A 27999-nucleotide genomic window follows, 5' to 3' on the forward strand; every position below is an offset into this window, starting at 1 on the left:
TTGAGCAAGCAAGACTACACTTCAGAACTTAACACTTTTTCATCTGTTGTATGGAGAGGAGAGTATTTCTTCTCCCTGTGACGTTGAATGCATTCTTTTTTGAGGAGGGAGGTAGTTTAATGCAAAGGTAAGTGTGGGGAATTTCTAGTGGCAGAAATTTGAGTTCTGGGCCTATAGCTTCCTGGCTTTATAATTTTATAAGTCACTTTAAAGTCATCATGGGGCTTCAGGTTTCTCTTATTTGAAATGCGGAAAATACCTCATAAGCTCTAAAGCACTCTGAAAGTACTACTGTTTATGATTGTATGGTATTCTGATTGGCAAGTTACTAAGTATAATATATGTATTTTCAGGTGCTTTAGGAAAAAGGACACGGTTCCAGGAAAATTATGTTGCACAACTTATTCTAGATGTAAGAAGGGAAGGAACTGTCTTTTCAAATTGTGAATTCACTCCAGCACCCACTCCTCAGGAATATTTAACCAAGGTGAGTAGGATCATAAGCTGTTTAAATTAGCATCCAAGTCTAATAGTTTCCATAGGGAAGTTTCGTAGAAACACCAGATGGAGTGGGAAGAGGCTTTTTTGGACCCTGCTTAGAGCTTTTACAAGGTGGCTGGATGTTAAAAAGAATCTAAAACAGAACCCATTTTAAAGCCGTTTTTATCCTCAGAGATAAACTGTTGTTTTTCTTCTAGATTTTGGTAAGTATGAATTAATAAAGTAGTTACTTATATGTTACTGCCCTGAAAAAAATAAAAAGGCAGACTGAGTAGGAACTAATTTTTCCAGTGCCTACCCTATTTTTTGCCTTCTGTTGATATTCTCAAGTATTAAGAGCCGTGACGTTTCTTATGCTTCTTCTAAATATGTAAACAGATGATCAGAATTCCTTTTTACAAGTGTTCTGATCTGTCTGCAGCTACTCTGTTATTATTGGGCTGGTTTCTGCCATAGTATGTGTTTCTGACTTGGGTAATATGTTCTCTTGTAGCTTAAATTCATAGTTTTTAGTCAGTTTATCCACTCAATAGGCTTTCCATCTGCTTCTGTGAAGGCTGTTAGCATTTATATTGTCTTATCCTAGAGACCCCAGACCAACATTTCTGCTTGTAATTTGGTTGATGTTACTGTCCTTGAAGCCTGTGTTTTCCCACTTTTCATTCCAGAGCCTGTAAACAAATTTGCTTGGTACATTGAGCACTAAAATTCTAACTGTACTGAAGATAATGCCCAGAGTAGGGGCTAGGGAGATGGGAAGGAAGAGTGGCAGCAGTAAGGCATCCTGAGGAATGTCTTTGATGAGATCTTACATACTTCCTGGGCTTGCTCCAAGTTTTCTGTTTGTTTTTGTGATATTTTGAGGGCTGGTGAGCAGGGACAGCTATGGATTCTAAGAGAAGAAGGAAGGGAAGAAGGGAAAGATGGAGAAACTCAGGGATGAGACCACACAGAGGGACAGCCCGTCTCTCCTGCAATAGGAGAACCATGGCTGAAGGAGTGTTTGTACCACTGCTGGTCAAGGAGCTGTGGTATCCGCTCCCATCCTGTCTTTACTCCTTGTATATACCAGACCCTCCTCCCGCAGCTTTTTCTTTTTTTTTTTTTTAGCACACTGGCTTTTACTCATTTATATTTAAAGATTTGTTTTTGGCCGCTCTGGGTCTTAGTTGTGTATGGGCTTTCTCTAGTTGGGTCATGTGGGGACTGCTCTTCATTGCAGTGCACGGGCTTCTCATCATCGTAGCTTCTCTTGTCGCAGAGCACAGGCCTTAGGCATGTGGACTCGGTAGTTGTGGCCCATGGGCTTAATTGCACCTCAATGTGTGGGGTCTTCATGGACCCGGGATTGAACCTGTGTCCCCTGCAATGGCAGGCAGATTCCTAACTGCTAGACCACCAGGGAAGCCCCTCCTTCAACTTTTTGATGTAACCCAAGTCCCTCCCTGAGTCTTAGTTTAACTGCCATAGACCTGGTGTTTAGGCCAAAGCACAGCATCAGTGAAAAAGAGTTAGTTCTGCAATTCAATAATTTAATTCAGTAATCCATCATTGTTTATTTATATGTGCATGTATATTTGTATGTGTGTATTTATGTGGAGTTGTATGGAAAATTATCTCCTATGATTATAATTATGTAGGTAAGGATTAGATAGAAATAGCTTTATACTCATGGATGGAGGATAGACTTGTTTGATTAGTTATAGATCTTAATTCCTTTTGCCAGAGATACTGTTAGATTATGAAATACACCAATTTGCTTGATAACGAAACTTTTCAGGAAAAAAGGAACACTGTGATATCAATTATAATGATTATAAAATATATCATGATTAGAAATGTTACAGTGTGAAGATGTGTATCTTAGTAATTGAGGAAATACGATAATTTTATTGTCAGTGAGGAGCATAGTGTTTCCCTTTGGGCCTTCCTAGATTTTTAATCTGTTATTAATGGGGAATTTACATAACCTATAGCTACTGGACTTTAGGCTTTAATAAGCCAACAGTTATGAGGAACCTCAGTGTGCAAATCACAGGCACAGACTGTTCTTTATTGTTAAATCATCAGTGTGCAGTATGAGGAGGGAGGATAAATTAAAATTGTACTTTGAGCAGGAAACACAAGCACATGATCGGCATCATTGGTAAAAAGTATGCATTCAATGCTGAACAAATTGGAGATGTACTATGTGCTGGTTTTTTCCTTTGATTTTACATTAAGCACAATACAGCAGTTTATTAAGATGCTTAGAATGAATACAAAGGGAAATAAAGACCACAAAATTACGCATGCTACAGCTGTGTGTCCTGTGTAAGACAGTGTAGATGAATACATGAGGATGGTGTTTACAGGTGAAACTAAATATCCCAAATGGCATTCACTGATCTGTTGCTTCAAGACAACACCCTTTTGTACAGATCTTAAAGGTGTCAAAATTAGTAGTCTCAAAGTCAATTCTTGTATGTGATTTTAGCATAAAAGATTTTAGAAAACTGATCTGAAATATCACAGTTTTCATTTTTGTCAGCTGGAATGCCAAGGATTTTCAGAATAAGAAAAATGCAGTAATACAGGACAATCCAGATACACGTCTCATGTGACTAGCCTCTCTTGCAAAATTGTACATGGTTATGGGCAAAAACTAAGTCTGTCCAAAAGTCCACACCTGTGCAGTTTCATGTTTTAGCTTGATAACCTAGATATAACACTTATTACATAGCAAGGGCAACACCAGAAGAAGAAACAAATCTGTGGTGGGTACACAGTAACAATATCATAAGCATCATTGGAGTAGGTCTGAAAGACTGTACCTGGTTTTTGGGGTTTTTTTGGCCATGTCAAGAGGCATTTGGGATCTTATTTCCCTGACCAGAGATTGAACCCGTGTGCACTGCGTTTGGAGCTCAGAGTTTTAACCACTGGACCTCCAGGAAAATCCTTGTAGCTAATTTTATGGTTTAGTAGAATATTACGAGGTTGGCATGAGTCTAAATTACAGCCATCTTTTAAATTTGCAATGTGTAGAACATATAGGCAAGCAGGTGCTGCAGCCGACCGGTTTTAATTTTAAAAAGTACTAAATAGGAACGTAGAGAATCTTGGATGAAGATCAGAGTTGTTTTGATCACCCACCTGTAGCTGACAAATAAATGATGCTCTGTTGCTAAGGCTGACCTATCTCAGGTCTTCTGTGGGGGATGGGGAGGAGTCCTTGCTGGGAGGTGGAAACTTGGGTCTTGTCACATCTTTATTGTCTAGCTGGATTGAGAACCTGGGAAAGTTATTATATTTTTAGCTTCCTCGTTTGTTTTCGCCCACATCACACTTTTTAAAGGGATCAGATTATATCTATAAAGACACTCCACAAACATTGGGTATCAATAAGCAAGTTGATATATCCCTATCAGGTTGTGAAAAGGTGGGAATTTGGAATACTGTAGAGCTTCACTGTCCAGTGTTGTAGCCATATATGATTATTAATCACTCTAAAGTTGCTTGGTCCAAACTTAGCTGTGCTGAAGTGTAAAAGATGTACTAGATTTCATAAACTGTATGAAAGAGTATAGTATCTAATTAATAATTTTCTATTAATGAATGTTCAGGGATAATATTTTTTACATACTAGGTTAAATCACTTTTATTTATTTATTTTTTAAAGTATAGCTGATAGAAAATATAAAATTACATATGTAGGTTTAAAAAAAAATTCTGGAAAGCATATGTTGAAAATGGCTGGCCACCAGGGTGCACTGTGCGCCTGCAGCCAGCCTTTTGAAGTTCTGCGGGCCGGGGAAGAAGAGGCACGTTTTCAGCGCCTCATAGCCGCCTGGAGTTCTGTGTTCCTCCTGTCAGGAGTTGTTGAAGGCTCTGTTCTTTCCCCAAAACCTTATAAATAGAGCTAGGCCTACAGTTTAGTCTTCCTAGTTTAAGCTACTTTTATTGAATTGGAAGAAAAAAATCGATTTTATTAAGGAATAATTTACATACAGTAAAATGTAGCTATTTTAAGTGTCCAGTTTGATGAGTTTTAACAAGTAGACCCACATAACCACTGTAATCAAAATACAGAACCATTTCCATTAGGCAGAAAAGTCACCCATACTGCAAAGTCAGTCATTTTCCCTCCCTGCTTTCTGTCACAGATTAGAGCTGGTCTTTTCCATAGAGTCTCACATAAATGGAATCAGATAGTATGACTGTCTGTGTCTGGTTTCCTGCACTTAGCATAGTGTTCTGAGGTTCACCCTTGTTTGAATGCCGACAATTAGCCCCTGTTTGTTGCTGAGCATTTATTACTTCACTGTATGGGTGAGCCACAGTGTGTTTACGCATTCTCTTGTCAGACAGCTGAATGGCTTCTAGCTTTTGGCTATTACGAGTAAAGCTGTTCGGAACATTCATGTGTAAGTCTTCATGTGAATGTGTGTTTTTAATTTTCACAGGTAAATGCCAAGGATTAGAATGGCTTGTATTAAGTATATTTTTAACTAGAGAAACAGTCAAACTGTTTTCCGAAGTCGCTGTACTATTTCACATCCCCACCCTCAGTATATGAGAGCATTACTTGCTCTGCATCCTTGCTCGTGCTTGGTATTATCAATTTAAAAATTTTTGCCATTTTTGTGAGTTGTGTGCAGTGATTTCTCATTGTGATTTTACTATCTTTTGATGACTAATTTTTAAAAATCTATTTTATTGAGATATAACTTACACATAGAAAAGTTTTACCTTTATTTGGGTGGGATTTGGATGAGATTTGAAAAATATATGCACCCAACCATTGCAGTCAAGATACATTTCATTACCCTAGAAAATTCCATCCTGCCCCTTTGCAGTTAATTCCACACCTTCTCTGGCCCTAAATAATCATTGACTTGCTTTCTGACTATAGATAGTTTGCTTTTTCTAGAGTTTTATGTGACTAGAATCCTACAGTAAGTATGTCCTCTTTTCTATCTGGCCTCTTTTGCTCAGCGTGATGTTTTTGAGTTGAGATATGTCTGTGTGGTTGTATGTGTCAGTACTTTTCTTTTTATTGCTGATTAGAATTTCATTAAATGCGTATAGCATAATTTTTCTTTTTAATTTATTTACCTGTTGACAGACATTTGGGTTGTTTCCAGTTTGGGATTATTACAGATAAAACTGCTATGAACACACACCCCCCCCCCCCCCCCATATCTCTCTCTCTCTCTCTCTCTATTTATATAGATACATATCTTGGGGTGGACATATGTTTTTGTTTCTAATAGATAACTACAAAGGAGTGGAACTGAGAGCTCATATGGTAAATATGTTTGTTATAAGAAGGCAATGGCTCCCCACTCCAGTACTCTTGCCTGGAAAATCCCATTGACGCAGGAGCCTGGTGGGCTGCAGTCCATGGGGTCTCTAAGAGTCGGACACGACTGAGCGACTTCACTTTCACTTTTCACTTTCATGCATTAGAGAAGGAAATGGCAACCCACTCCAGTGATCTTGCCTGGAGAATCCCAGGGACAGGGGAGCCTGGTGGGCTGCCGTCTATGGGGTTGCACAGAGTCGGACACGACTGAAGTGACTCAGCAGCAGCCGCAGCAGCAAACTATTTCCTGTGGTTGTACCATTTTACGTTGCTACCAACAGTGTATGAAAGATTGAATTGTCCCAGATCCTTGGCAACAATTGGGATTGTCAGTCTTTTAAATTGTATCTGTTTTATGTATGTGTACTAGTAGTAGTTCATTCTGATTTTAATTAGTATTTTCATGTGGACTACTGTTATTGAGGATCTCTTTGTTTGCCGATTAGCTAACCTTTTGTAAAGGGTCTTTTGTAAAGTTCATATTTATGTTGAGTTTTTTTATCTTCTTATTAAGCTGTAATTCCATACTTTGATTACAAGCCTTTTCCCAGATATTTGTTTGGTGAGTATGTTTTCTCAATCTGTAGCTTGACTTTTCACTTTCTTAACAGTGTTTTCAAAGAGCTGAAGTTTTTATTTGATGGTTCAAGTTTTTTTTGTATCCTAATTAAAGACTCTGCCTACCCCAAAGTTGCAAGTCTTTTCTCCTATGATTTCTTTCTTAGAAGTTTTTTAGTATCAGCTTTTATAGTAAGGTCTGTGATTCATTTTGATTTAATTCTTGTGTATGGTATGAGATCTGGGCAGAGCATTATTTTTTCCCAAGTGAATATAAAGTTCTTCTAACATCACTTATTGAAAAAACTTTGCTTTGTTGAGTCATCTAGCCACCTTGTTGAAAATCAGTTGACCATATAATATGGGTCTGAAATTTTGGACTCTGTTCTCTTCCTTTCATCTATATTTCTGTCTTCGTGTTAGTACAACACTGTGTTGGCTTTGTAGCTGTTCTTGAAATCACGTACTCTACCAAGTTCTGTAATTCTTCAGGCTTTATTTCTATTTCAATTGGCTTTTTTTTCTTCTATTCTAGATCTTCTTGAGAAACAGAGTTGGGAATCTATGTTTCAGATTATGATTTAGAAACCGATTAGAAAGATCTGAATATCAGAGAGGAGCTTTTGCCTACTAGGCTCAATCAAACAGGGAGTAGCAGTTACTCCCTGTTATTGATGATGTCAGTGCATTCCTGGCATATATAGATGGCATGTCCTCCATTTCTGCACAGTAAATTGTTCCCATATATGTGTTTCACAAGGAGAACAGCCTATTGACCATGTATAGACACTGTAAAATCTTAAACAAAAAAATGTTATCCTACCCAGCAGTCTGTTGCATATAGTCTATTGAATAAATCAAACTTAGTTTTTGTTTTAAATATTTTCTTTGGTATTCCACCAGAATCTTGAGCTCAATGATGATACCGTTCTAAATGAGATAAAGTTAGCAGATTGTGAACAGTTTCAGATGCCTGATCTATGTGCTGAAGAGCTTGCTGTTATCCTTGGAATCTGGTAAGTTAATGACTTATTTGGCCACCTTGAATTTCTTGCGTATTGATTCTCTTGTGTTGCGGAAATCTTTGTTCAGAAGGTCCCCAGAGTTCTGGGTGAATGAGTCTTGTAACGGTTATGAAGATAGAGAAGAGTTGGGCAACCAATGAAAGGGTTAGAGATTAGGACTCTCCTGTAAGTTGGTATACTTACCCGTCTCTTTGCTTGGTAAAGAAAATTCCTTCTGTTAGCCTTGGCTGGGCTTCCCTTGTGGCTCAGCTGGTAAAGAATGTGCCTGCAAAGCAGGAGACCTGGGTTCCATCCCTGGGTTGGGAAGATCCCCTGGAGAAGGGAAAGGCCACCTGAATAGAATCCTAATGAAATATTTAGGAGAGGTGACTACTTTGATCTTTGAGGACATGTATATTCAGAGGATAGAATTTTTAATATAGTAGAACCTTATGTGTAGTAGAAATCGTTTTTCATTTTATGTTTTAAAGTGATTTCAAATTTGGGCAAAAGTTGCAAGGGCAAGGCATTGCAAAGACTTTTGAGAATGATTTTTTGACATGACATTCTGTCACCGCTAAATACTTTAGTGTGTGTCTTCAACAAACAAGGGAGCTTCTGTGCATAACCATGATACATTTATCAAAATCAGGAAATTAGCACTCATGCTTTACTATCACATTGTACTCAGACCCCATTCAAGTTTTGCCAGTTGTCCCAGTAATCTCCTTTATAGCACAGGATCCAGTCTGGAACATATGTGTTACATTTATGTTTGTATTCTTTCTGTCAGTTTGGAATAGTTCTTCATTTTTGCTTGACTTTTATGATCTTGACACTTTGGAAATTTATAAGCCAGTTATTCTGTACAATTACCCTCAACTTGAATTTTGTCTGATTCAGTTCAGTTCAGTTCAGTTGTTCAGTCGTGTCCGACTCTGTGACCCCATGAACTGCAATACACCAGGCCTCCCTGTCCATCACCAACTGCTGGAGTTCACCCAAACCCATGTCCATTGAGTTGGTGATGCCATCCAACCATCTCATCCTGTCATCCCCTTCTCCTGCCCTCAATCTTTCCCAGCGTCAGGGTCTTTTCAAATGAATCAGCTCTTCGCATCAGGTGGCCAAAGTATTGGAGTTTCAGCTTCAGCATCAGTCCTTCCAATGAATATTCAGGACTGATCTCCTTTAGGATGGACTGGTTGGATCTCCTTGCAGTCCAAGGCATTCTCAAGCGTCTTCTCCAACTCCACAGTTCAAAAGCATCAATTCTTCGTCGCTCAGCTTTCTTCACAGTCCAACTCTCACATCCATACTGGAAAAATCATAGCCTCGACTAGATGGACCTTTGTTGACAAAGTAATGTTTCTGCTTTTGAATATGCTATCTAGGTTGGTCATAACTTTTTTCCCAAGGAGTAAGCGTCTTTTAATTTCATGGCTGCAGTTGCCATCTGCAGTGATTTTGGAACACAGAAAAATAAAGTCAGCCACTGTTTCACTGTTTCCCCATCTATTTGCCATGAAGTGATGGGACCGGATGCCATGATCTTCGTTTTCTGAATGTTGAGCTTTAAGTCAACTTTTTCACTCTCCTCTTTCACTTTCATCAAGAGGCTCTTTAGTTCTTCTTCACTTTCTGCCATAAGGGTGGTGTCATCTGCATATCTGAGGTTATTGATATTTCTTCCGGCAGTCTTGATTCCAGCCTGTGCTTCCTCCAGCCCAGTGTTTCGAATGATATACTCTGCATTGTCTAATTTAAAAAATATATATACAATTAAATTCACATTGTGGGACTTCCTTGGTGGCTCAGTGGTAAAGAATCCAACTGCCAGTGCAGGAGACACAGGTTTGATCCCTGGATCGGGAAGATCCCACATGCCATGGAGCAACTAAGTCCCTGGGCCGTAACTCCTGAGTCTGTGCACTAGAGCTAGATTCTGGGAACCGAAACTACTGAGCCAACATGCTGCAACTGCTGAAGCTCCCTGATACTCCCTGGAGCCTGTGCTCCCAGCAAGAGAAGCCACCGCAGTGAGAGCCCCACGCACCACGACTAGAGACTGGCAGCTGTCCCCTACAACTAGAGAAGAGCCTGCACAGCAGTGACGACCTAGCACAGCCAAAAATAAATAAATTCACATGCTGCACCATTAGCAGGGGTATCGGAGAAGGGAAGTTTTGTGGTTCTTATAGCATCCCAGCAAGTGGAACACAATTTTGAATTTTATTTTCATTCTTAATACAAATAATATGTACATATAAAATAACTTATGTAATATATAAACATAAGTTATATAATGTAATAATAACACGAATCCACCTCCCAGTTTAAGAACTTGAAGATTGCAAATACCACTAGCTCAGTCTGTGTGCTTCTTTCCCATCTCATCTTCCTTCTTGTCTTAAAAGGTAATCAATGTCCTAAATTTTGTCTTTGTCAATTTCTTGCCTTTTCAGGAAATATATTTACTCACATGTCTTTTATACTTCTTAGTCAATTCTTTTATTTGTCTTTCAGCTTTATAAAAGCGGTATGTTACTATATGCAGTCTTCTGTGATTTGTTTTTTTCTCTCACCAATGTCTTTATGTGACTCATCCGTGTTGTTACATATAGCTGCAGTTTACTCTGCAGTGTATCTTTCTGTTGGTATTTTACAGTGTATTGATTTCCTTTTTGGACATTGGATTGTTAACAGATTTTTCCTGTTACACACAATATTACTATGGATATTTGTGTGTATGCTTCCCGGTACAGCCATTGAATTTCTGTGGGCTCTATATCTAGGCTGGAATTACTGAGGTTAGGATATGTGAATGTTCACTTTATAAGATAGTGCTGAATTGTTTTCCAAAATTATTCATACTTGGATCAGCAAGCTCTAAGAATTCTCAATGTTCTGCCTCTTTGAGAACTTCTTAATTTTTGCCTGTCTCATGGTGATAGTAATTTTTTTTTTGCATGAGTTTAATAAATAGGCATTGGTGCCATATTAATTCTTTTCATTTTCTTTGTGGAGTGGCACAGGTTAGATTTTGTTTTTTCTTATAAAATAAATTGTGTTAACATTTAGTACACCACCACATTTACTTGTTAGCATTTTATTACTTTTGTGCTTATCTTTGGCACAGTCATCTCTATATCTGTAAATAATACAATAATATTATAATATGTGAGGAGAGTGAAAAAGTTGGCTTAAAGCTTAACATTCAGAAAACTAAGATCATGGCATCCAGTCCCATCAATCATGGTAAATAGATGGGGAAACAGTGGCTGACTTTATTTTTCTGGGTTCCAAAATCACTGCAGATGGTGATTGCAGCCATGAATTTAAAAGACACTTACTCCTTGGAAGGAAAGTTATGACCAACCTAGACAGCATATTCAAAAGCAGAGACATTACTTTGTCAACAAAGGTCCATCTAGTCAAGGCTATGGTTTTTCCAGTGGTCATGTATGGATGTGAGAGTTGGACTGTGAAGAAGGCTGAGTGCCGAAGAATTGATGCTTTTGAACTGTGGTGTTGGAGAAGACTCTTGAGAATCCCTAGGACTGCAAGGAGATCCAACCAGTCCATTCTAAAGGAGATCAGTCCTGGGTGTTCATTGGAAGGACTGATGTTGAGGCTGAAACTCCAATACCTTGGCCATCTCATGCGAAGAGCTGACTCATTAGAAAAGACCCTGGTGCTGGGAAAGATTGAGGGCAAGAGGAGAAGGGGACGACAGAGGATGAGATGGTTGGATGGCATCATCGACTTGATGGGCATGGGTTTGGTGGACTCCGGGAGTTGGTGATGGACAGGGAGGCCTGGTGTGCTGTGGTCCATGGGGTTGCAAAGAGTCAGACATGACTGAGCGACTGAACTGAACTGAATGTGCTTTCAAATATATAAATACAGTTTACTTGCTTCCTTAAAAATTGTATTTGATTCATTATGACATGCATTCTGGGATTGATTTGCTTTTTTTAATTTTTTAAATTTAAAGCACAGATTTCCAAAAGAATAACCCAGTGCATAAGTTAACTGAAGAGGAACTGCTGGCATTTACATCAGTGAGTAATGTCTTTTTCCTGTTTCTTTTTTTTTTCCCTTGTAAATTATTTTGCCTATCGTATATTCTTGCCTCAGTTTGCTCATTGAAATACTGTCACCTAAGGAAATTAAGGCAGAAAAAAAAGCTTATCATTTTATTTTCCAGGCTGCATATATCTTGATGCTGATTTAGACATAAACATTTTAAAATTTTTATTTATTTTTAATTGGAAGATAATGGCTTTACACTGTTGTGTTGGTTTCTGCCATACATCAACATGAATCGGCATAGGCATACATATGCTGCCTGCCTCTGCCTCCTACTCCATCCCACCCCTCTAGGTGTCAGAGAGCCCTGGGTTTGAGCTCCCTGCATCGCAGCAAATCCCCACTGGCTGGCTTTTTTACATATAACAATGTATATGTTTCAATGCTACTCTCTCAATTTGTCCCACCCTCTCCTTTCCCCACTGTGTCTGCCAGTCTGTTCTCTACAGACATAAGCATTTTTGTTTGTACTTGCTTGAATTTAAGGGCAGCGAATGAATATTTCTTGTTCTTTGTTTGATCTTTGTTTGCAGGGCCGAGTCCAGTATCTTGCACATAATATGTGCTCGATAAATACTTGTTGACTGAGTAAATGAAGTGACAGAGCGAGAGTTGAATCTTTACTCCAAAGCCAGTGTAACGTGCAGCTCTTTTGGTTAAAATTTGAGGGTGATGCTTCATGGATGTAGTGGGACCGAGGGGTTCAGAGAGCGAGGGGCAGAAACAGCAGAGCCTGGGTTATGGAGGCTAAGGCAGGAGACAGTGTCGAGAGCAAGGGGCAATTGTCAGCGTTCAGCGGTGGAGAGCAGTCAAGAGGAAGGGCTGAGGCTTCGATGGCTGGAGTGCATTGCTTATCTCTATGACAAGTTTGGTGAAATAGCTGGGTAGTCACCTCACTGCAGAGAAATAAGGAGAGAATGGTTTGTGAGAAAATAAAGTTGATAGATAAAGACCACAGTTGGAAAAAATGGTCGTGAAAAGGAAAGATAGGAGAATAGATGTTTGAGGGTTTGATATCAAAGAAGGCTTTTCAGAAGAGGAAGGCCACAGAACAAGAGGGCAGTTGGTATCTTTAGCTTTACAGATAAAAAGATACACACGTCTTTAATGAACCCAAGTTGCTCAAGATACATCTTTTTTTCAAAGGCATTTTTTTTATCATAGTTAGGGATCAAGTTAGAATTCTTGTGTTTTCTTTCTTTGTTATTTTTGAGATAAGGCAGAACTAAAGTACTTTTATCTGGTAGAAAGAAAGGCTAGCTTACTTTGTGCTGTAAAATAAATTTTACAAGTTACTATGTGGATCACAATAAACTGTGGAAAATTCTGAAAGAGATGGGAATACCAGACCACCTGATCTGCCTCTTGAGAAACCTGTATGCAGGTTAGGAAGCAACAGTTAGAACTGGACATGGAACAACAGACTGGTTCCAAATAGGAAAGGGAGTATGTCAAGGCTGTATATGGTCACCCTGTTTATTTAACTTCTATGCAGAGTACATCATGAGAAACGCTGGGCTGGAAGAAGCACAAGCTGAAATCAAGATATCCGGGAGAAATATCAATAACCTCAGATACACAGATGACACCACCCTTATGGCAGAAAGTAAAGAGGAACTCAAAAGCCTTTTGATGAAAGTGAAAGTGGAGAGTGAGCAAGTTGGCGTAAAGCTCAACATTCAGAAAACTAAGATCATGGCATATGGTCCCATCACTTCATGGGAAATAGATGGGGAAACAGTGTCAGACTTTATTTTGGGGGGCTCCAAAATCACTGCAGATGGTGACTGCAGCCATGAAATTAAAAGACACTTACTCCTTGGAAAAAAAGTTATGACCAATCTAGATAGCATATTCAAAAGCAGAGACATTACTTTGCCAACAAAGGTCCGTCTAGTCAAGGCTATGGTTTTTCCTGTGGTCATGTATGGATGTAAGAGTTGGACTGTGAAGAAAGCTGAGCGCTGAAGAATTGATGCTTTTGAACTGTGGTGTTGGAGAAGACTCTTGAGAATCCCTTGGACTACAAGGAGCTCCAACCAGTCCATCCTAAAGGAGATCAGCCCTGGGATTTCTTTGGAAGGAATGATGCTAAAGCTGAAATTCCAGTACTTTGGCCACCTCATGCGAAGAGTTGACTCATTGGAAAAGACTGATGCTGGGAGGGATTGGGGGCAGGAGGAGAAGGGGACGACAGAGGATGAGATGGCTGGATGGCATCACTGACTCGATGGATGTGAGTCTGAGTGAACTCCAGGAGTTGGTGATGGACAGGGAGGCCTGGCGTGCTGCAATTCATGGGGTTGCAAAGAGTCAGACACGACTGAGCAACTGAACTGAACTGAACATACAGTTTGAGAACTGGTTGATGTTAATCTTCTGAGTCCTCTGAGTGCCTGTTTTAGTTTCCCACTTCAGTATTGTTAGAAATCTGCTGATTTTCATTATAGCATATGTGTGTTTAGGTAACTATGTGGAATGTCCCTAATTAGTTGTTACATAAATGCTAAGGAATTTGACAAGTAAAGTGTTAAACCTTTTTTAAAAGATATATTTAAAAAATTATTATGCACCTCTTATTTATTTGTTCAACATAGATTGAATACTTAACCACACGCCATAATACTTAAAACTTAAGTGTTGGTCATTGAGGATATAGCAGCCTTTTCCCTCTTGGAATTTTCTTCAGTTTACATTCTTGTGAGGGAAATATATGGTAGACAAAGAAAGACAGATATTTGATATAAGTACTCATTGTAAACAGAAAATAGTGTAGTGGAGTAAGAATGGGTGAGGGATGGCTATTTTAGGCGGGATGGTGGGGGAGCATCTCAGTGGGAAGGTGAAGTTGCACACGCGTCCTCCTGCTGTGAGGCACCGGGAAGCACACATGGGGCCTGGTGTGATGGGAGTCTCGAGTCAGTGTCGGGAAGTACAGAGCTGGGTGGGGACAGTCGCCGGTGTGTAGATGTTAAGTAATGGCCCGGGAGCTTGGGCCGATTCTGATGACAGAGGTAAACAGGATGCAGCCTATGATAGGAAGTGTTCCTGTTGGCCTCTTATGGGAGGGTGGTCAGCAGAAATATCTTCTCGAGATTGGCTTCATAAGCACATTATTGTGGAACATAGATTATTCACAGTTAACCTGAAATGACATGAAAGTACTCTCATCACATTCAAGCAGTTAACTTAGTTTTTAGTGCTTTTTGTGGATGTGATATATTTCTTCTTTTCTTATCCTTTTTCTGTCCTTCCTCCCCCCCACCCCTTTTTTTTTCATTAAATACATTTATTTATGTAGCTGTGCTCAATCTTGAGTTGTGGCATATGGGATCTAGTTTCCTGACCAGGGATTGAACCCAGGTCCCCTGCTTTGGGAGCGCAGAGTCTTAGGGACTCTGGGACCACCACAGAAGTCCCTCCCTTCCTTTTCTTTCTCTTTCCCTATTCTTGTTCCTCTGTAAAGTGAGGTAGAATCCTGCTGAAGTAATTACCTCTCGTAGCCTTTGCTGGCAGGTAGCTCAGCCCTCCTAGCTTGCAGTGAAGGTTGTATTCTCTGGTTTTATGTTTTCCCCCAGGGCTTTATGATACATGATTGTTTTGCTCTTCTCCTCTAGATCTCCTCCAAGTCAGCACTGACCTGAGAACTGATGTCCATTTCAGGAAAAACTGTTCAGTGACAGTGCTCCATAGTGCCAGTCCTAACACTTCTGAAGAGATGAGTTGGTTAATGCCAAATACATTTTTAATTGATGAGAAGGAAGGCAAGGAACTTAAGAGTGAGGAGAGCTCTGAGGAGCCCCATGCATACTTTGGGCTGTGTAACATCCATTCCATTCCTTGTCCCAAGTGAAGCATACAGAATACTCCAGAAAATCCCAAGTCAGCTCTCCTTTTGTCATTCAGTCTTTCTGCCCTTCCTGTGCATGATTCTGAAGCACATAATAAGGTGAGTTGTAAGTGGCCCCTGGTTTCAATAATTTCACTAAAATTTAAATCCTAAATAACTGTATATCCTGTACATAAATACCCTTTATTTATATCCTGTATAACTGCTGAAGAGTGTCTGAAGCAAGAGGGACCACTTGTAGCTGCTACCTTGCTTCTGAATTCTCTTTTAACAAAGATCATATTTGGGCTCACTGTATTTATGTGTATGTCTTATCTTCCCTGTAAGACTCTAAACTTCCAGATTTTGGGACGGTCTCTGTCCTTCTCTGGGTCTTCTACAAGGCCTGCTACAGAGCTTTACTCATAGTTCTTGCTCAAGAGAAGTATGCAGAATACAGGAATGAATGAAGTATACTGAACCAGGAATTGGAGCTGCACTACTACACTTAGTTCCCCGGTGTAGGTAGTATGAGCACCCAGCATACAATTGATACCTGGTGTGTCCTTCTCATCTTTCTCTTCTGTGAAATGAGGGAGGGCGTGTGTCCTTCCCTCGGCACTGAAAACTTGTTCTTAGGATCAAATTTCATAAACATTCTGTAATTTCATACACAGAATGTGTATGAAAATTCTTCAGGTGGGTAGATAGAACGTCATGCCCCCATAGCACTCAGTGGTGAGTCAGGTTTTCTGGTTGGTGGTTTGTAGGAGCATACTACTGTTTTCAAGGAATACGAATTCCTAAGTGGATAAGGGCTGTTTGGAATTGGCTGTAGATGTGGAAGAGAAGGGAGTAGAGAGGAGAGAAGCCACATCCTTTTCCTGAGCATCCATCTCCCTACTCTGGCTGCAGCATGGTACCTGGGGTCTGGAGTTGTGAACTCTTGAGACTGTGAGGTGTCTTTCTCTGTTGACAGGAGAGCAAGTGCAGTAGAAATCTCACTACCCCTACCAGAGGATTGTGAGCACTTGGAGGGACAGGAACCACAGTCAGTGGACAGGTGATAAATACTTAGGAACCAGATGAGTGGCTTATTGGTCCTGAATTTTGTTCAGTTTTCATCAGCTGTCCTAAAGTTTACTAAAATAGTGGTGAAATCTCTTTTCTGGAAGAATTTTTGCCAGTGTTTCCAAGTTGTTGTAGCATGTTGAGGTATGTGTGAGATGAACTGGGAAAAGGTTTTAATTCAGCAATGGCAGAAGATTGTCCTAAGAGGAATACTTTGCTTTTTTTATTAACGTTGTCATTATGTAATGCTATTCTGAGACATTCTTCCCTCACATTTCAGGAAAACTGAATGAGTCATAGTAAAAATAACCCACATTGTTCTAAAGAGCCATTTATGTTGTGTTGGCTTGATAATTTAAAATTAGCTGTGTTATCTACGTTATTTCCTTACAGATGAGCCAAATCAGTGACATTCAGTAATGCTTTTAATTTCCTTTCATTGTTGAAAATGGGAACAATTTAGTTAATTCATACAGGTGTTTCAGTTTTCATTGGCAAAAGTTTTGCTGAAGTGTGAAGTGATACTGGCAGCCTGCCTTCTGACTGTCTGCCTGAAGCCCCAAGGACTCTGTCAATGAAAAATGGAAAAAGACCTTTGGAAGTTACACATTATGTTGTATATATTTTCTCTTTCTGTTGTTAATTTTAAAGCTATTTAATAATCACTTAACTGTGAACTCAAAAGTTTGTTAACTATTTTTACAGATAAAAATGATACTTTTTTTTCTTTTAGGGTATTCAGTTCAGTTCAGTTCAGTCGCTCAGTCGTGTCTGACTCTTTGCGACCCCATGAATCGCAACATGCCAGGCCTCCCTGTCCATCACCAACTCCCGGAGTTCACTCAAACTCACGTCCATCGAGTCGGTGATGCCATCCAGTCATCTCATCCTCTGTTGTCCCTTCTCCTCCTGCCCCCAATCCCTCCCAGCATCAGAGTCTTTGCCAATGAGTCAACTCTTCACATGAGGTGGCCAAAGCATTGGAGTTGCAGCTTCAACATCATTCCTTCCAAAGAACACCCAGGACTGATCTCCTTTAGAATGGACTGGTTGGATCTCCTTGCAGTCCAAGGGCCTCTCAAGAGTCTTCTCCAACACCACAGTTCAAAAGCATCAATTCTTCAGTGCTCAGCTGTCTACACAGTCCAACTCTCACATCCATGCATGACCACAGGAAAAATCATAGCCTTGACTAGACGGACCTTTGTTGGCAAAGTAATGTCTCTGCTTTTTAACATGCTATCTAGGTTGGTTATAACTTTCCTTCCAAGGAGTAAGCGTCTTTTAATTTCATAGCTGTAATCACCATCTGCAGTGATTTTGCAGCCCAGAAAAATAAAGTCTGACACTGTTTCCACTGTTTCCCCATCTATCTGCCATGAAGTGATGGGACCAGATGCCATGATCTTCTTTTTCTGAATGTTGAGCTTTAAGCCAACTTTTTCACTCTCCTCTTTCACTTTCATCAAGAGGAGCTTTAGGGTATACTTATTTCTTCATTTTAATTTTTTAAGATAGGCAGTATAACTGCAAGACAGCCATGATACTTCTGATAGTTTGTCCTCATGTTACATGATGACATGTCTGTCTCTATTAAGCAGGGTAACCCAGGATTTTGATTTTCTTTCTGGTTTGAATACTTGTCCCCTCAGGTGTTACTCATGCATTTTAATTTAACAGGTGTTCTGATCATGGGCCTTGTAGCTATATTTGGGTGATAACTTGGTCGCTTTTAGAGAAGCCGGAGATGGGTATGCTTTGTTTCAGTTTGTTGGTAAACTATTTTTAAACAAAGGCTTAAAAAATATTTTTTGACTGGAGTTGAACTAGGTTACTTGTATGTATCTTATTTCAAGAATAGACAAAGAATGAGTAATAGGATTTGTGGGATCTTACATGACTCTCTTCTTACCATCATCTACTCTGGTAACTGCTGGACAAGTTTCTTCACAGTTAACCATGGCTTAAGCTTAATGCTTATTTGTGGCCTTATTTTTAGCCATGTTGGAGTAACGTACTGGATGTGAACACTTGTAAACAACCACAGATCTGGGGCAAAATATATGAAATAGCAGTGTATAAAAAGGATAGTTTTTAATCCAGTTTTCTGATGATGACCCACCTTCTGACAAAACGTGGTCCACTGGAGAAGAGAATGGCAAACCACTTTAGCATTCTTGCCATGAGAACTCCATGAACAGTATGAAAAGGCAAAAAGATAGAATACTGAAAGATGAACTCCCCAGGTTGGTAGGTGCCTAATATGCTACTGAAGAAGAGTGGAGAAATAGCTGTAGAAGGAATGAATAGGTTGAGCCAAAGCAGAAGTAGCCCAGTTTTGGATGGGTCTGGTGGTGAAAGTAAAGTCTGATGCTGTAAAGAACAGTATTATAGAGGAACCTGGAATGTTAGGTCCATGAATCAAGGTAAATTGGAAGTGGTCAAATGGGAGATGGCAAGAGTGAACGTCGACATTTTAGGAATCAGCAAACTAAAATGGACTGGAATGGGTGAATTTAACTCAGATGACCATTATATCTAATACTGTGGGCAAGAGTCCCTTAGAAGAAATGGAGTAGCCCTCATTGTGAACAAAAGAATCCTAAATGTAGTACTTAATGCAGGACTAAATGCAGTCTCAAAAGCAACAGAATGATGTTGGTTCATTTCCAAGGCAGACCATTCAGTATCACAGTAATCCAGGTCTGTGCCTCAACCTCTAATGTTGAAGAAGCTGAAGCTGAATGGTTCTGTGAAGAACTACAGTACCTTCTAGAACTAACACCAAAAAAAGATGTCCTTTTCTTCATAGGAGACTGGAATGCCAAAGTAGGAAGTTAAGAGATACTTGGAATAACAGGCAAGTTTGGCTCTGGAGTACAGAAAGAAGCATGTCAAAGGCTAACAGAGTTTTGCCAAGAGAATGCACTGGTCATAGCAAATACCCTCTTCCAGGAACACAAGGGAAGACTCTACACATGGACATCACCAGATGGTCAACACCAAAATCAGATTGATTATATTTTTTGCAGCCAAAGATGGAGAAGCTCTATACAGTCAGCAAAAACAAGACAGGGAGCTGACTGTGGCTCAGATCATGAACTCCTTATTGCCAAATTCAGACTGAAATTGAAGAAAAGTAGGGAAAACCACTAGGCTTTTCATGTATAACCTAAATCAAATCCCTTATGATTATGCAGTGGAAGTGACAGATTCAAGGGATTAGATCTGATTGAATGCCTGAAGAACTGTGGACAGAGGTTCATAACATTGTACAGGAGGCGATGATCAAAACCACTCTGAAGCAAAAGAAATGCAAAAAAGCAAAATGGTTGTCTGAGGAGGCCCTACAGACAGCTGAGAAAAGAAGAGATGTGAAAGGCAAAGGAGAAAAGGAAAGATATACCCATCTGAATTCAGAGTTCCAAAGAATAGCAAGGAGAGATAAGAAAGCTTTCTGAACTGAACAATACAAAGAAACAGGAAAACAATAGAATGTGCAAGACTAGAAATCTCTTCAAGAAAATTAGAGATACCAAGGGAACATTTCATGCAAAGATGGGCACAATAAAGGACAGAAATGGTATGGACCTAACAGAAGCAGAGGATATTAAGAAGAGGTGGCAAGAATACACAGAAGAACTATACAAAAAAGATGTTAATGACCCAGATAACCATGATGGTGTGGTCACTCACCTAGAGCCAGACATCCTGGAGTGTAGAGTCAAGTGGGCCTTAGGAAGCATCACTATGAACAAAGCTAGTGGAGGTGATGGAATTCCATTTGAGCTATTTCAAATCCTAAAAGATGATGCTGCGAAAGTGCTGCACTCAGTATACCAGCAAATTTGGAAAACTCAGCAGTGGCCACAGGACTGGAAAAGGTCAGTTTTCAATCCAATCCCAAAGAAGGGCAGTGCCAAGCAGTGTTCAAACTACTGCACAATCGCACTCATTTCACATGCTAGCAAGATAATGCTCAAAATCCTTCAAGCTAGGCTTCAACAGATCAGTGTGTGAACTGAGAACTTCCACATGTAGAAGCTGGATTTAGCAAAGGCAGAGGAACCAGAGATCAAATTACCAATGACCATTGGATCACAGAAAAAGCTAGAGAATTCCAGGAAAAAAATCTGCTGCTTCATTGACTATGCTAAAGCCTTTGACTGTGTGGATCCCAAGAAACTCTGGAAAATTCTTAAAGAGATCAGAATACCAGACCACCTTACCTTCCTCCTGCGAAATCTGTATGCATGTCAAGAAGCAACAGTACCAGACATTAAAAACTAACTGGTTCAAAATTGTGAAAGGAGTACGTCAAGGCTATATATTGTCACCTTGCTTATTTAACTTATATGGAGAATACATTATCCAAAATGCCAGGTTGGATGAAGCACAAGATGGAATCAAGACTGCAGGGAGAAATATCAATAACCTCAGATATGCAGATGACACCACCCTTAGGCAGAAAGTGAAGAGGAACTGAAGAGTCTCTTGTTGAAGTTGAAAGAGGAGAGTGGAAAAGCTGGCTTAAAACTCAACATTCAAAAAACTAAGATCACGGCATCCGGTCCAGTCACTTCATGGCAAGTAGATGGGGAAACAATGAAAAGAGTGAACAACTTTATTATCTTGGGCTTCAAAATCACTGCAGATTGTGATTTCAGCCATGAAATTAAAAGATGCTTTCTACTTGGAAGAAAAGCAATGACAAGGCTAGAAAGCATATTAAGGAGTGAAGACATTACTTGCCTATAAAGGTCCATGTAGTCAAAGCTATGGTTTTCCAGAAGTCATGTATGAATGTGAGTGTTGGACCATAGAGAAGGCTGAGTGCTGAAGAACTGGTGCTTTGGAACTGTAGTGTTGGAGAAGACTCTTGAGAGTCCCTTGGACTGCAAGGGAATTAAATCAGTTAATCCTGCTGCTGCTAAGTTGCTCCTAAGTCACTTCAGTCGTGTCCAACTCTGTGCGACCCCATAGACGGCAGCCCACCAGGCTCCCCCGTCCCTGGGATTCTCCAGGCAAGAACACTGGAGTGGGTTGCCATTTCCTTCTCTAATGCATGAAAGTGAAAAGTGAAAGTGAAGTCGCTCAGTCATGTCTGACTCTTCACAACCCCATGGACCGCAGCCTACCAGGCTCCTTCGTCCATGGGATTTTCCAGGCAAGAGTAGTGGAGTGGGGTGTCATTGCCTTCTCCGAGTCAATCCTAAAGGAAGTCAATCCTGAATATTCGCTGGAGGGACTGATGCTGAGGCTGAAGCTCCAATACTTTGGCCACTGAATGTGAAGAACCGACTCATTGGAAAAGACCCTGATGCTGGGAAAGATTGAAGGCAGAAGGACAAGGGGATGATAGAGGACAAGATGGTTGGGTGGCATCACTGACTCAGTGCACTTGGGTTTGAGCAAGCTCCGGGAGATGGTGAAGGACAGGAAAGCCTGGCGTACTGCAGTCCATGGGGTTGCAAAGAGTCAGACATGACTGAGTGATTGAAGAGCAACAAAAAGGATGATTAGTCATGACCAAATAGTTTTTATCTCAGGAATGCAAAATTGGTTTAACATTAAGTAGTCATTGAAGTTCATCTTTTAATACAGTAAAGGAGAAACACTGAATGATTATCTCATTATATTTATTTATTTCAGCATTTGGAAAAATTCAGTACTCTTTCATTATAAAAAACTTAGTAAACTCTGAGTAGAAGAGAATATCATCAATCCGATAAAAGGTTTAGATGAAAAATCTAGAGTTAAAATCATCATTGATGAAAAACAATTTTTTTCCTCTAAGGTCAGGAAAGTGGCACTTCTTTGAACCGAAAATCCCAGCTAGTGCAGTAAGACATGAAAGAGATACAGAGGGAGTGCAGATTGGAAAGAAATATACACAATTATCATTATGCATAGACAATGCAATTCTTTACATGGGAAACCCTAAAGAATAGACTTAAAGCTACTAGCACTAATGAGCAACATCTGAGGATACAAGGTCAGTATAAGAAAGTCAGTTATGTTTGTATAGACAAGCAGTAATAATTGGGAAAGTAATTTTAAAACCACACACAATAGCATAAAATATCAAATACTTAGTGATGAATTTGACTAAACTGTAAGACCTCTACACTAAAAATGACAAATATTGCTTTAAGAAATTGAAGAAATTTAAATAAATGGAGAGACTTACCATGTTCATGGATTGAAAGGCTTAATATTGTTAAATTGACAAGTCTTCCAGAATTACACAATAATAAATCCAATAGCAATCAAAATCCAGGTTACCCCCCGCACCTTTTGTTTTTCTTAGAAATTGACAGGCTGATTCTAAAATTTTTTGGAGTGCTTCTGTGATGGCCAAGTAAGTTCTTTGGAACCATTTGTCTGCAGATTTCAATTATAAGCTATGGACAAAAAAAAAAAAAAAAATACTACCTGATGACATTAGGATAAACGAATGACCCATTAAGAGAAGCTGAGATGGTTCATATCACTAGTCATTGGGAAAATGCAAATTAAAACCACAACAATATACAACTGTCCACCACTGAAAAGGTGTGTTACCCTGTGAGGTGGTGGAAATCCTCACACATGGTGAATGTAATGTGACGTAAAATGGCACCACCACTCTGGAACACAGTTTGGCATTTTCTCACGCAGTTAATCATCAGTTCCGCCTTCAGGTACTTATCTCTGTGAAATGAAAACGTATGGCTCCACAAAGATTTACACAAATGTTCACAGCTGTTTAATTTGTAAGAGCTTAAAACTGGAAACAGTGCAAATGTCCATCAACAGGTGAATGATAAACTGCAGTATATGAATTTTATAAATGTAATAGGCTGAAAAACAGTCTCAAAATTCACATGTGTTTCTTTTTTTTTTTTGAGTAACTAAGCACAACAGGCACAGTTTATACATACCTATGCTACTTTCTCATTTTGTCCCACCCTCTTCTTCCCGGGATGTGTCCACAAGTCTGTTCTGTATGTCTGCATCTTTATTCCTGCCCTGAAAATAGGTTCATTAATACCATCTTTCTAGATTTCATATATATCACATGTGTTTCTAGTATACTTTATAACTTGCATTTTAGTTATGCTTAATTTTCTTTGTGTATCAAATAATAATAAGTCCAAAAAGCATTCTGCACAATAGCAAGATCATTTAAATATTATTTGATGAACCATTTTAAGGAATAGACAGCACTGACATCATTGTGTACATTTTACTTTTAAAGTGAATTTTACTGTTGTTTATTAGGGTGGTGAGAGGCAGAATCAGTAATGTGAAGGAAATAGAATGTGAAGGAAAAAACCTTACTTCAGTGGGTCTTCCAGTCCCCAGACAGGAGAAATATAAGGGGATTTTAGTTAAGATGGTAATACATTTGATATGGAGGAATCTTATTCAAACTCATGGTTTTGTGCTTCTGCTTTTGGCCATCATTGAAGCTAAAAGTGTTAGGCCATCTGACATTATGAATTAACGTGGTGTTAAAGGATGAACAATTCAGTTCAAAAATAATTTGTATGGTTTAAAATATATCTGCTTTTCATGACCTTGTGAAAGGTGCATCTGGCATTGCTGATGAAATAGCATCTCCAGAATGCAGGAGATTTTTCTTTTTTGAGGCAACTGAATGACCACCAGCTCGATCTCCCTGGTGTCTGCTTTGTATATAAAAATTTGCAGAGTGGAGAAAAGAGCTTTGAGAGTATTGTAATAGCGGAAATCCAGAATCTCAGGATTTGCCAAGCATGCTGCTAGATACTGTGGAAGAAATAAAGGTATAAAACATAAGACTTGCCTTCATGGAATTTTTAATTTAGCCAAGATCCGATAAACTTATGAAAATGTAATTAACAATACCAGGCAATTTAAATTACATTGATAGCACAGATAAATCCCTAACTGCTTAGAAAATAAGAAAATATTTGGAACAGGGCAGTCAAAGAAGGGTTTGTTACCTCAGGGAGGATTAGAGGGGCCTTGAAAGACAGAAGGGATCTAGATGGAGTGATAATGTGAGAAAAGGCAAGGAAACGGGTGAGCCGCGTGGCTTTGTTGGGAGATTGGTTTAGAGCAGTAGTAGGACTTGGGGGGAAAATAGCTTTGATTTTGAAATGGTCTACAGAGCAAGGACAGAGTGTTTGTACCACTGTTCTTTGTCTACTGGGAGTAATTTATAGACTACATTTGGAATTAAAGCTTACTGTCATTTGGTACTGATTTTAACAAATGAATGCTCTTTTAAATTGCTCATTAAGAAGGGGGAATAATTCTGCTTTTTATAGTGTTTCTTTGATCCTTGCTTTTATAAGGTCAGCCTGACCTGGGTGGGCATCATTTGATTTGGCTTTAGTATAGCCAAGCAGTTACACACTCACAGGAGAGTTCTGAGTTGCTTTGATTTATATGTGGAAAAAGCAACTATCTGGAAAGCTCCTTCATATTTAAAGGAACAGACTGGCTGTCTGTCCTGTAAAGGGTCCTAGTGACCTCTGGAAGAAGAATGTTTGAAATGTTTAGTGATAAGAATGAAAGGAAATTGTTTTTTATAGAAACAACACTCCAGGTCCTCATTGATGGTGTTATAGAATTTTCTTTGCTACTTTTCTGGGAGGGCAGAGTTGCATATGGTGGGAAATTGAGAGCTAAATAAAATCATGCCTGACTATACATAACATGTCATAGTATTAAATTTTACTTTTTAGTGTGAGGTAGAGTGCTATTCATTGACTTGCATTTTAGGTAATGGCATTTCCTCAGATGGTAGATGGTCTCCTTTTTAAAATCTGAGCCCAAGCATCAGCTCAGGTGGCATATCTCAGTGAGAAACACCTGCTGAGGCATGCAGAGCCGGCTCCCTTTTGTTCTCAAGGTATCTTGTTACACTCCTTATCAACAGTTGCTGAAGTGGCTTGATTCTTTAACTTATAAAACATTCTAACTATAAATAAAAGTTTATTTCAACTTTTACAGCAACAATAGAAATATTAAAGTGTATATGAAAAGTTATACACTTGTAAAAGCCTACTGGCTCAATGAATCACCTTTTGGAGGTTTTGGTCAGTGAGAAGTGAGCAGTGAGAGAACTTGTAAGAGACACAAATGTCACTGTACATTTTTTAGGGGCTTTCTGACCTCTGCCCTGGTGTGTGAAAGTGGTGGGAATTCCATCTTACATGCAAGTTTGTTTGCAAAAGGCACAGTGTTCTGTAGCATTGTCCTGATTCTCAAATTGCTTCTGGTTGAACACACCAAATTTCTTAAGTGTCTGATTTTTACTGTATTTTTAGATAGTACTCAATTTAGTGAGGCAATACTTCATCAGATTGCTTTAGTTAATCAATTCCAGGTAAAAATAAATGAACTTGTAAAAGACAGCACTTGCAACTGCATGGTTCCATTTGTATGAAGTACCTAGAGTAGTGAAATTCATAGAAAGTAGCATGGTGATTGCACCTGGGGAGGGTGTGGACAATGGGGAAATGTTTAACGGGTATAGAGTTTCAGTTGCAAGGTGAGAAGAAATCTAGAGATTAGTTGTACAACTATGTGGATATATATAATTAAACTGTACACTTAAAGATGGTCAAGAAGGTACGTTTTATGTTACATATATCTTTCCGCCATTAAAAAAATTAAAGAGCTTCTTGATAAAGATGAAAGAGGAGAGTGAAAAGCTGGCTTAAAACTCAACATTGAAAAAACTAAGATCATGGCATCTGGTCCCATCACCTCATGGCAAATAGATGGTGAAACAATGGAAACAGTGGCAGACTTTATTTTCTTGGGCTCCAAAATCACTGCAGATGGTGACTGTTGCCATAAAATTAAGATGCCTGCTCCTTGGAAGAAAAGCAATGACAAACCTAGACAACATATTAACAAGCAAAGACATTATTTGCCTACAAAGGTCTGTATAGTCAAAGCTGTGGTTTTTCCGGTAGTCATATATAGATACGAGAGTTGGACCGTAAGGAAGGCTGAGCACTGAAGAATTGATGCTTTTGAGCTTTGGTGTTGGTGAAGACCCTTGAGAATCCCTTGGACTGCACGGAGATTAAACCAGTCAATCCTAAAGGAAATCAACCCTGAATATTCATTGGAAGGACTGATACTGAAGCTCCAATACTTTGGCCACCTGATGTGAAGAGCTAACTCATTTGAAAAGACCCTGATGCTTGGAAACATTAAAGGCAGGAAGAGAAGGGGACAGTAGAGGTTGAGATGATAGGATGCCATCGCCGATTCAGTGGGCATAAGTTTAAGCAAACTTGGGATGGTGAAGGACAGGGAAACCCAGTGTGCTGCTGTCCGTAGCGTCACAAAGGGTCAGACACGACTGAGTGACTGAACAACAGCAACAGGACATTATTAAGAGAAATTGATAAGGACCTAAATAAATGGAGGGATATATAGTATTCATGGGATATACAGTGTATATATACATGGGATATACAGTATTCATATACAGTACTCAATATTGAAATTTCAGCTCTTCTCAAATTAACCTCTGTTATCAATGCCATCCCTGACAGAATCCCAGTGGCTTGATTTTTCTTGTTATTGTTTCCTTTGTTGCTGCTGCTGCTGCTGTCCTTTTGATTTTGTGGAACTCAAGCTGACTTTAAAATCCACATGGAAATGCCTTTGCATTTCCTTAGCTAAGAATAGCTAAGGGAGTCATGAAGAACAGAATTGGAGTACTTAGGTTGGCAGATACCAAGACTTATTATAAAACTGTATCAATTAAGACAGCTTAACATGTAGTGGTTCTTGGACTGGCAGCATCAGCATCACCTGGGAGCTTGTTAGAAATGGAATTTCTCCTGCTTAACTTTACACCCTACTGAAGCCGAGTCTTTGGGGTTGGGGCCAAGGAGTCTGTTTTAACAATCTGCCTAGATTATTCTTGTGCACTTTAAAGTTTGAAAAACACTGAATTAAGACATTTTGACACGAGGAAATAAAAACTAACCAGTGGAACAGAGAGTCCAAAAAACAGAGCTATACATACGTGGTTCATTTGACTTATGTCAAAGTTGGCACCACAGTGCTGTGGGGAAGGGGTAGGCTTTTGGATAAATGGTACTAGATGATTTGTATTTGTATGGAGACAGTCTATCTTAACCCCTATATCATACTAAATATACAAAAATCAATTCCAGATTGAATGTGTTGAAGTGAAAAGCAGAACGGTAAAGTTTTTAAGAGGAAACTATAGGAGAACATCTTTGAGACTTTAGGACAGTCAAAAACAACAAGAAAGCTCTAACCATAAAACAAAAATGATAAACTAGATTATTATTAATATTAAGCACTTTTTAAAAATTAAAAGATGCCATTAGTATCTGTAAGGCACTTAGACCAGTGCCTTGCCAACACAAGTATGTGTTGTGTAAGTATTTGTCAAATAAGAATAGTAATCTATCACCCTCCTCCAACAAAAAGACAGAGGGCTTGTGTCCAAAAAATAAGAATATTTAACAAATTATCAAGAAAAATTTTGACAACTCAGTAGAAAACAAGAGGCAAAGGACTTCAGTAGGAACTTATAAGAGAGGACTAAAATGGTCATTAACATGTTA

The 27999-nt window shown here is 39.2% G+C and overlaps 1 protein-coding gene across 3 annotated transcripts in view; it reads left to right on the forward strand.

Annotated features, from left to right (window-relative positions):
- TTC27 (tetratricopeptide repeat domain 27) overlaps positions 1 to 27999 on the forward strand; it is a 185015-nt gene that overhangs the window by 44201 nt on the left and 112815 nt on the right. For all 3 annotated transcript variants that reach the window (XM_010809874.4, XM_005212535.5, NM_001075862.1), the window contains 3 exon segments: positions 354 to 487; positions 7310 to 7422; positions 11408 to 11474. In XM_010809874.4, coding sequence (XP_010808176.2) covers positions 354 to 487; positions 7310 to 7422; positions 11408 to 11474 — 314 coding nt within the window.

This window comes from Bos taurus, chromosome 11, assembly GCF_002263795.3.
Source record: "Bos taurus isolate L1 Dominette 01449 registration number 42190680 breed Hereford chromosome 11, ARS-UCD2.0, whole genome shotgun sequence".
Lineage (NCBI taxonomy): Eukaryota > Metazoa > Chordata > Mammalia > Artiodactyla > Bovidae > Bos > Bos taurus.